This window comes from Salmo salar, chromosome ssa03, assembly GCF_905237065.1.
Source record: "Salmo salar chromosome ssa03, Ssal_v3.1, whole genome shotgun sequence".
NCBI lineage: Eukaryota > Metazoa > Chordata > Actinopteri > Salmoniformes > Salmonidae > Salmo > Salmo salar.
This window is the reverse complement of record NC_059444.1, coordinates 26,843,337-26,854,314: the sequence shown is the minus strand read 5'-3', so window position 1 is coordinate 26,854,314 and position 10,978 is coordinate 26,843,337. Positions and strand designations below refer to the sequence as shown.

Sequence of the window (10,978 nt, the reverse complement as noted above, 5' to 3'; positions counted from 1 at the left end):
GGATACTGTATTCATCTTATCCCAGCAGCAATCACGTCTGGTGAGCGTGCAACCCTGTGCCTTCAGAATAAAGTACTCAGATCAACAGCTCCTCAGCGTATGAGCACGGCTGTAGCCTTTTGATGTCTGGCCTCTGCATAGGACTTCACACAGAGCAGTGGAATGCCCAAGGACAACATCAATCTGCTCTGTGCGACACCTGGCATGTAAAAGTCTGTAATCATACCTCTCTCTAGTCCCGTTTGAACCTGATTTTAACATGGGTCCTTTGTCCTGATCTTATCTACATTCTGTTTGTGCCAACATTTACAGAAATGTGTCCACAGATGGTATTTAAATGTGTCTGTTATCAATCTGTCCACTGTCTGCATTGTGACCAGATTTCCTGGTCCCTTCCTTTATGCAAAGTATTTCACAGCTATTCTTACAATAACTAAATAAATATTATTTTGTAAGACACATATTGATGTAATCAGTTAATTGTGTCACTTGTCAATGATTTTAGAGGGTGGAATAATTATGATTTAAATGGTATCTCTGTCCAGATCTGTCTACACTTGTAAGATATCCAGACACAATGCGTGTCTGACTACCTCCGGAGGTGGGCAGAATGAGCTGTCTTTTGATTGTCTACACCTGTCTAAAAATGTGGGCAATATCAGAATGTGGACAAAATCAGTACAAAGGATGCAAGTTACAACCAGGTATAAACGGGGCTTCTGAAACACCAATTTTGATCTTTTGCCCAAGTATTGGCAAAATAGCTGATCTGATTGGGCAAAAGACCAATTAGTGTAAAGATCTAAGAATTGGGTTGACTTTGTAAACGCAGCCCACCTGGCACACAGAATGCTGTTTTTTCTCTTAAATGAAAAGTAACTGCATGGTTTTAAAAAAAATGTATCATAGGCTGCGTTTACACAGGTTGCCCAATTCTGATCTTTTCCCCAATTATTGGCAAAAGCGTTGATCTGATTGGTCAAAAGACCAATTAGTATGAAATATCAGAATTAGGCTGCCTGTGTAAACACAGCCATAGACATACGCATGAATATAGCTTTTCTAGCAGCGCTAGTTGAATGGCTATCTACACAGGCAGCCCAATTCTGATATTTTTTCAACTAATTGGTCTTTTGACCAATCATATCTGATGTTTTCACGTCTTTTTCAGAGCTGATCTGATTGGTCAAAAGACCAATTAGTGAAAAAAAAGATCAGGTTTGGGCTGCCTCTGTAAACACAGCCATAGTTCTTGGCAAGAATTTACCAAAACAACAGCATATGCTAGAGTTATTGCTTGTTTGGAACATGCTAACATTGCATTTCTTCTAGGTGATCTATAGTTGTTCCAGTGTGTTAATGAAAGACTAGTCTATCACTGCCTCTTAATCACCACATGGTTTATGTTACTTCAATGAGTCATTTAGATTATGCTTAAATTGCATTCTGCTTCATTGGAAGACTTGTGTTATTTTTTTAGATTACCCCAGTTGAATTATGTTCTCCCATCTGCTTCTCACACACTATTTCATTCTGAAAAGACTTAAATCAGTTTATGCATAAATATGTTTTTTTGTGTATAGATTTATATACAAAAATATTTGGACACCCCTTCAAATTAGTAGATTTGGCTATTTCAGCCACACCCGTTGCTGGCAGGTGTATAAAATCAAGCACACAGCCATGCAATCTCCATAGACAAACATTAGCAGTAGAATGGGCGGCAGGTAGCCTAGTGGTTAGAGTGTTGGACCAGTAACCAAAAGGTTGCTAGATTGAATCCCCAAATGTGTTTTTCAACAGGACAATGACCTAACACACCTCCAGGCTGTGTAAGGGCTATTTGACCAAGTAGGAGAGTGATTGAGTGCTGCATCAGATGACCTGGCCTCCACAGTCACCTGACCTCAACCCAAATGAGATGGTTTGGGATGAGTTGGACCGCGGAGTGAAGGAAAAGCAGCCGACATGACTGTTGGAAAACCATTCCAGGTGAAGCAGGTTGAGAGAATGCCAAGAGTGTGCAAAGCTGTCAAAAAGGCAAAGTGTGGCTACTTTGAAGAATCTAACATTTTTTATATTTTGATTTGTTTAACATTTTTTGGATACTACATGATTCCATATGTGTTCTTTCATAGTTTTGATGTCTTCACTATTATTCTACAATGTAGAAAATAGTAAAAATAAATAAAAACCTTTGAGGTGTGTCTAAACTTTTGACTGGTACTGTATATATACAGTTGAAGTCGAAAGTTTACATATACCTTAGCCAAATACATTTAAACTAAGTTTCACAATTCCTGACATTTAATCCTAGTAAAAATTCCCTGTCTTAGGTCAGTTAGGATCACCACTTTATTTTAAGAATGGGAAATGTCAGAATAATAGATGAGAGAAATATTTCTTTCAGCTTTTATTTCTTTCATCACATTCCCTGTGGGTCAGAGGTTTACATACACTCAATTAGTATTTGGTAGCATTGCCTTTAAATTGTTTAAATTGGGTGAAACGTTTCGGGTAGCCTTCCACAAGCTTCCCACAATAAGTTGGGTGGATTTTGGCCCATTCCTCCTGACAGAGCTGATGTAACTGAGTCAGGTTTGTAGGCCTCCTTGCTCGCACATGCTTTTTCCAGTTCTGCCCACAAATGTTCTGTAGGGTTGAGGTCAGGGCTTTGTGATGGCCACTCCAATACCTTGACTTCATTGTCCTTAAGCCATTTTGCCAAAACGTTGGAAGTATGCTTGGGGTCATTGTCCATTTGGAAGACCCATTTGCGACCAAGCTTTAACTTCCTAACTGATGTCTTAAGATGTTGATTAAATCTATCCACACAATTCTCCTTCCTCATGATGCCATCTATTTTGTGAAGTGCACCAGTCTCTCCTGCAGCAAAGCACCCCCACAACATGATGCTGCCACACCCGTGCTTCATGGTTGGGATGGTGTTCTTCGGCTTGCAAACCTCCCCCTTTTTCCTCCAAACACAACGATGGTCATATTGGCCAAATAGTTCTCTTTTTGTTTCATCAGACCAGAGGCCATTTCTCCAAAAAGTACGATCTTTGTCCCCATATGCAGTTGGAAAGCGTAGTCTGGCTTTTTTATGGTGGTTTTGGAGCAGTGGCTTCTTCCTTACTGAGCAGCCTTTCAGGTTATGTCGATATAGGACTCGTTTTACTGTGGATATAGATACTTTTGTACCTCTTTCCTCCAGCATCTTCACAAGGTCCTTTGTTGCTGTTGTGGGAGTGATTTGCACTTTTCGCACCAAAGTACGTTCATCTCTAGGAGACAGAACGCGTCTCCTTCCTGAGCGGTATGACATCTGCGTGGTCCCATGGTGTTTATACTTGCGTACTATTGTTTGTACAGATGAACATGGTACCTTCAGGCGCTTGGAAATTGCTCCCAAGGATGAACCAGACTTGTGGAGGTCTACAATTTCTTTTCTGATGTCTTGGCTGATTTCCTTTGATTTTCCCATGATGTCAAGCAAAGAGGCACTGAGTTTGAAGGTAGGCCTTGAAATTCATCCACAGGTATTCCTCCAATTGACCAAATGATGTCAATTAGCCTATCAGAGGCTTCTAAAGCCATGACATCATTTTCTGGAAATTTCCAAACTGTTTAAAGGCACAGTCAACTTAGTGTATGTAAACTTCTGACCAATTGTAATTGCGATACAGTGAATTATAAGTGAAATAATCTGTCTGTAAACAATTGTTGGAAAAATTACTTGTGTCATGCACAAAGTAGATGTCCTAACTGACTTGCCAAAACTATAGTTTGTTAACAAGAATTTTGCGGAGTGGTTGAAAAATTTGTTTTAATGACTCCAACCTAAGTATATGTAAACTTCCGACTTCAACTGTATATGGATATTCTCTGAAGTTACACCAATGATTTAAAAAATCCTACCATTTTTTTACATTTTTAGATATCCACACAAACACAGGGATGGGTAGATTACTTTCTAAATGTAATCTCTTACAGTTACTAATTACCTGTCCAAAATTGTAATCAGTAACATAACTTTTGGATTACCCCAAACTCAGTAACGTAATCTGATTACATTACGTTACTTTTAGATTACTTTCCCCTGAGGCATTAGAAGAAGACAAAAATGTATGTTACCAATTGAACGACATCTATTGCAGGATAAATCAATGTTAAAGTTTACATAGCTGGCCAAATACGGATGTTATATTTGACTTTATGGGTTGGTAATGTAGGCTTCTTCTAACCCATCACTTTCTACTACATCTAATAATACAATTAAATTATATATTTTCATTAAAAACCAAAGTTTATCAGAATTCCAGCCATTCCAATAAATGTTATACCCTTTGATCTTCCAGAATAGGACTTGGAAATATGGAAGTATAGATTATCCATATTGTTTAACCTGAGCATGACCCCAAAACTAAGGACTTATTAGCCAGCCCTACTCTGTTGTTTATGATTTTGTTGTCATGGAGTACTGATTGGGCTCATTTATTCGAGTTGAAAAATAAATGCTGCGCTCATGGAATGGCATGCTTTGAGCACTACTGAAAAGTGCTATTTACATGTGAAAAATGAATTCCATATGCTGCATTTACTATAGGCCTATTGTTTACCTTTTTGTTGGTCACACTTTGATATCTTTATAAATCCACAAATGAAACAATTACAAAACAGTCGCCCCGCCTCTGTTTTGGTAAAAAGCTGAGGGATGGCCCTGGAGAAATGTAACCACTCTCAGATTTATATATGCAAGGACTGACCATCCATGATATAAAAATATTGTTTTAAACATGTTATAACATTTACAATGTTTCACAAACATTGGAATAAAACAAGCTTATATGTTGGGTTCTCATGGAGTGTGACAGTTGAACTAAGCTCATGAGGCATTTCTAAGTTATATTCTTCAAGAATCTAAATTATATATATATATATAATTTAGAAGTCCAAAAATGGATGTAGCAACTACAGATTGCCCCTTTAAGTCTATCAAAAGTGTGCGAGTTTGAGCATGTTTTCATTAGGCCTATGTTTTTTTTTTTATCAGCATGAATTAGATTGAGCATTAAAAGCCCCACTTTTATTCCATAGGCTGGGATCCACACTATGTAGCTGTTGCAAGAATGCATTTTTCACTGGTTTCAAAAACAATGATTGATAGGCAGCTTAAACTTCTTGAATTCAACCATTATTTGGTTCAAATACACATTTAGATTTGTGAACAGCCATCCACAACAACCACAATAAGGAAGGCGTAAATAGCTGAGAGAGCAGCAGTGTGATTCACATCAATGCGTTATGTAGATATCAATAATAAGTGATATCCGTATCGCCGTAGACTACACCACTGCTGTCATCCTTACCTCCAAGCGTTTATTCAAATTGGATAATCTTTGGATGCCAACAGTACTTCACCATTGGAAGAATTAGCTTGGACTGTAGCCTACAAAAGCCTAGTCCTGCTCTTTTCCCGCGATCCATCAAACACATTTGGTGTGTCATCATAGTGGTCTCTTGACTTATGGTCAGACTCGCTCAGCCTTTTTTCAATGCTGATTTGAATGTCATTGAGAAAACAGAGAAGTGTCAAAGATTTTTTTTCACGCAAACATCCTTTCTGAATTTAAAAGTAATCCTCGAAGTAATCATCTAGTTTTTCAAAAGTATCTGTAATCTGATTACAATATTTTAGCTGGTAACATAACGGATTACAGTTACCGTTTTTTTGTTATGCCTTACATGTAACAGATTACATGTAATCCGTTACTCCCCAACCCTGCACGTACATTATACAAAATGAACATCTACATTGACAGTTAGCATTATTATTGGGAGACCGTTTCCTTTCATTATTCAGTTGTCTATGTGTGGATAGGTATATGAAAGAGAGGGATGGTGTTTTTCCTTGTGAGTGTGTTAGTTTTATTTTTGTGCTCTGTTAACTTCCTGCTGACAGTTAGGAAAATCTCTCCCAAATGGTTCACAGAGGCGGTGTGTAAATAATGAATAAGGGCATCTGTTCAAAGCTGTTATTTAATATTTTTCTCATCCTGATTAACTCAATAGGCAGGCATGAGCTCTTCACATTGTTGTTCGTCAAGAGTAGTCTTTGGCAAAGGTTGTCTGAATTCATAATAAAAGTGGTATTTTAGAATGATCTATTGCACTCCTCCTTTTGGGGTGGTAAAATGTACATTTCTTTACCATTATGATATTCATATTCTTCATTAGATCTTATTGAATGAATCCCAAGGCCATTTTCCCATGGCAACCTTGACATGAAGGTTGAATGGGCAAAATAATTTCCATATTTACCCACTAAGGACAGATTCAATCTTCATCCTGATTGTCAAACAAGATATTTGGCTACATCTGCATGTGTAGGCATCCAGCTCAAAGTAATCTCATACTTCAGTGAAGCTGTCAGTGGCTGTGCATGCATGGCGTTCCACTGTATTATCTGAAACTGTGCTGCATAAGAACCCCTCTAATGTGAAGAAGATACATGCTGCACTGGATGAGAAGTCTTCTGGGGTTAGTGATGGCAGATGGCATTCAGAATAAAGTATCAATGTGACAAACTATTCTGCAGGACCAAGAACCCACTGCAAGTACAGTGATTACAGTGTGACTGTGAATCCTATGGGTGGTCTGATGGCAAATAAAACATACAATGATACCTCTACCATAAAAAGAAAATATGCTATTTTATTACATTTAGGATAATTTAGATTTGTCATTTCATTTATTATAACATCATCTTATTTTATTATTTTATATATTTGACATGTTATGAAAATTCCATAAAATCCTTGAAAGTTTACAAAATTCTGGTTGTTTACTGGTAAACTTATAAAGTTATCAGTAATGTACCCTCCCTTTGCAACCCTAGTCATAGCGCATTAAGATAGCAGGCCACTCTGGTCTGATGGTTGGGGCAGCTGGCAGGGCTGAGGTTACTTTGCAGTCACCTGAGAGATACAGGATCCAGAGTCACATGTTGAGAAGAGGGAGGACCAGCTGGCAAAGAAGGTGTGGGATTAGGTTTCAATACCACTTTAACTGGAGGACAGTTCCTGGGTTGTAATCATTAGTCCAAACAGTTGCAAACAGAAAATGTGTTTCTATTGGATAAATTCAGGTAGGTCCCTCCCTTTTCGTTCTGTTTGTTTCTGTTTAAGAAATCTTTTGCAAGAGAATTGTCGTAATGAATATGCCCCTGATCTCTGAAGACTGAGAAGCACTGGTTTTGTACCATTTTAAAAATCTATTGCATAATATTAAGTTCATAGAGTAACATTTCCAAATGAAAACATTCTGTATAATGATTAAGAACAGACAGACTATGTTATCTGTGAATAGTTTATTAACAGTCATAAACACCCCTCCTTTAACTGCATTGAAGATGTGCAATAAATCGGTGTACAGCCTTTCAAAAGGGGGAGGGGGGTGAGACATACCATAACAAGTATTCTACCATAGGTAGCATTTCATGACCTGGAAAGTAACAAGGTGAAGCATTTTTTTCCTTATACTTACAGTGACAGGCAAACAGTCAAGTTTAGGCTGCACAAACAAGCCATTATCTCGATATATGGTTATACAGTCAATAACGATTAGTTCTCCCAAATTACAGCATCAGATGTGTGGTACTTACATTTTCTTTCTCCATATACTCAATATAATTAACATGCAATGAGAAACCATCACTGAGGCAAATGAAAAACAACTTTACTAAAGACTGAGCAGAGAGAACTTTCAGGTATCAAAATCATACTAGCTAGTAGCTACAGTACTAACAAACTGGTTTAATGTAAGACAACAAACCACATAGGACAACACACAAATGTTGAGTGTAATGATTAGAAGTATTTGTGCTTTATATAACAAAACACTTGGTCCATCAAAACACAATTCACAGAAATAATCCAATGCAATTATTTTTATTTTATAGATTTGATTAAGGTTCAGCTTCAATCCTTTGCTTTGAGGTTGGGAGTATAACTATGCTCTATATATATATATATATATATATATATATATATATATATATAATCAGTTGCTGGCATTGTCTGTTGAACATGTCACTAGATAGGGTGACATTGTACTGTGTTACATGTACTGAAATCAAATTCACAAAAAGTATTTGTAACAGCCAAGAAAAAGGGTAAAAAAATGTAAAATCGAGGACTAAGTCAATATATCACTGATCTAAAATGTGCAAGAAAGTCCAATTGAGTTTCATTTAACCCCTTCAGTAGTGCTTTTCCTGCAAGTAATCTTTCATCTTGTTTGGCAAAGGCAACTTCTGGATAAGGTCGATCCGTGTGTACTGACGGATGACAAACCGACAGAGGTACTGCATGGAGCGCACCTGCATAAACCTTGAGATAGGGTTTGTCAGTCTGACAGGATACATTGCAGTCCCTGGTGTGCGAGATCGTGAATAGCAGAAGGCTCCACTCTCAGAATCTATGATAGAATGTTCAATGAGTTCCACTATTGATATGTGACCCTCCACATCTGGCTGTTCATAGAAACTGAAACTGCCATTGGAGTGTTCAATCCTGGTATGGAGGGTCTTACCCTGTGAACGAAAGCTCAAGCTCAAAAGATAACGATCGTCTGAGCTGTCTCGCACCAAGAATGACCCATCTGGCAGGCTGGCAAGTTTTTCCTCAGCTTCCCAACGCGTTATAGGACCCCAGTACCAACCCTGCTTGGCCAGTTTCTTTAGCTCTACTGTAAGGCTGGTTACAATCATGGGCCCGCTGTGCTGAACAGCATCATAAACCCTGCCAACGCCAGGGGCTGAATTGGGGTCAAAGTTGAGATGATGCAAAACTCTCTCTGCACCATGTGAGTGAGAAGAACCACCATATACTAGGAAACTCCTTCGGATGTGACTACCAGGTGGCAGAGATAGCAAGGGGGAGAGAGGAGGCTCTATTCTAGAGTCTTGAATCAAGGCACATTCAGCATCAGAGAGCAGTCGATTCACCGATGGGTCCATGAATATATCTGGTGACATCAGCTTCTCCTGGTCAATGGGCTCTTCATCTGCAAAAGGAGGGAATCGCTCAGGCTGAGGCATCTCATCCATTGGAGAGGAACTATCCAAACTTTCTGCAGGGTCAAGTTCATCATCTAAAGGCATTGCATAGTGAATATAGTCCTGAGATGCTAGTCCAATGATGGCAGGTACATTTTCATTGTCAATACCTAGATGCAAATCACCATTCTGAGGCTCAGTGTTCTCGGTTGAATCCTGAAAAGGCCTATCCCTCTGGGGGTCTGGGAATTCTTTCAGAATGCCATTCAGAGATGGGCTTGGGTCTGATGAGTGTATCATAGCTTTCACTTTCCCATCCATCCTAATGCATGTTTCCTCAGAATTTGCTGCCCTGAGGGCCCATGGCGTGGGGCTATAATGGTGACTATTAGATCTTAGATGGTGTTGTGATTTGACATCATTAAAGAATATGGGTGCTGAGGAGCACGAGAATGTGTCATCTTCACTGGTCACCGATGTGGAACTTTCCTTTATTTTATTTTTCTGCTTTGCCGAAAGCCTTCTTTTCAGTGATCCCATAAGACTCTCACCCTTGGAGCGGTTCTTCGGGCCTTTCTCCTCCTCATGATCAAAGTCGTTACGAACAAGTTCTTTGCTGTAACATTTTCCAAACACTGAATCTGTTGAGATGTCGGTAGCTGAATTTGGCTGTGGTACAATATCTTTTCCCTCCTCTCTGCTTTTTAGGTTGAATGACTTTCGTATCGTTTTCAGACAAATTTTCTTCATTGTGGAAGTCCCTCGGACGTGGGGAGGTTCATGGATGTATGGATGGCCACATAGGTTGTCCTCCAAAAGCTGTCATCCCTGAAAAAGATCAAACATATATTTTTCCATTCATTTATTCCACATCGAGGCAATACAAAGACGTCGAATTGAATACTGCAGATTTATCAATCATGACTACCTTTCTACAGTATGTTTTTCAACTGCTGTCGATTGGTGAAGAAGCCTGATCGATACAGCCTACTGCTAGTAAAAGCAAAGATACCGATAACTTCCCCTTTCATCTGTGGTAAAAGTCCTTGGAAGCTAACGTTAGCTTGCTAGCCAGCTGGTGGTCCACCCAAGAAACAAAGAGGACTAGCTAAGTTAGTTACCTTCTTTACTTCGATTCACTTTTGATATTACCCGTCATCCTCTTGTAAAAACTGTTTCCCTATGAAACTGCCAAGACCGATGCATTTTGAGACAAAGTACTATAGCTACTGTTAGCTGCTAGCTTCTAGGCACGCAAGCTAACTAACGTTACTGTTCTAAGCTAACTGGATGTAGAGACCCCACACGAGACAAACGGAAAACAATACAAACTATGTCAAACTGGTTAGTTATCTACTTAAATATATTTATATTGTTGGTATATCCATTGCAGAACTGCTGTAGCAAATTGCACATTTGTAACTAGGTACTCAACTAGCTACAACTTTTCAGTCTCCCTTCCTGTCGTTGTCCTTTGTTTACATGACGCTTGCATTGTGGGAAAATAGGTACTTCTTATTCGATGAGTTTCTAAACCCAGAGATGCAACATCGCGAGACTACCGGGAACGCTTGCGAAGCAGACCAGTCCGGGGGTTGAGGAAAATAATTGTATAACTAAGATAAACCACAGCCTGTCCTTTCCAATGGGATCAAATGAGTCATAGTGTGCAGAACAAGCAAAGAGGTGTGCAGAGCCAAATACAAGCTCGCGAGATCCTATTGGCGCGTTCTAGAAAATATATGCATATTTCTCAATTCGCCTATGCGACGAAGGGTAAAGTCTACAAAACTGTGTCCACTCTATTCGAAACAGATTGTAGTTTTGGGAAGGCCTGGCACGCTTCAGAATAATTTTGGTGACCAATCATGCCCTCTGATGAGTGCGACAGGAAGTATTAGACTCTAGTCACAAAAG

At 39.0% G+C, this 10,978-nt stretch overlaps 1 protein-coding gene across 2 annotated transcripts; it reads right to left on the bottom strand.

Moving 5' to 3' along the window:
* Positions 1 to 7,357: 7,357 nt before the first annotated feature.
* On the bottom strand, positions 7,358 to 10,755 carry LOC106599315 (suppressor of cytokine signaling 6). Of its 2 annotated transcripts, none has more exons than XM_014190488.2 (2): positions 9,990 to 10,755; positions 7,358 to 9,889 (listed from the first exon to the last, which is right to left on the bottom strand). In XM_014190488.2, exon 2 carries the CDS (start codon positions 9,809 to 9,811, stop codon positions 8,264 to 8,266), a length of 1,548 nt encoding a protein of 515 aa, XP_014045963.1. In that variant the 5' UTR covers positions 9,812 to 9,889; positions 9,990 to 10,755; the 3' UTR covers positions 7,358 to 8,263. The 2 variants fall into 2 exon arrangements, with proteins under 2 accessions (XP_014045963.1, XP_014045962.1); XM_014190487.2 differs by having other exon boundaries at positions 10,183 to 10,745.
* Between the last annotated feature and the right edge of the window lie 223 nt (positions 10,756 to 10,978).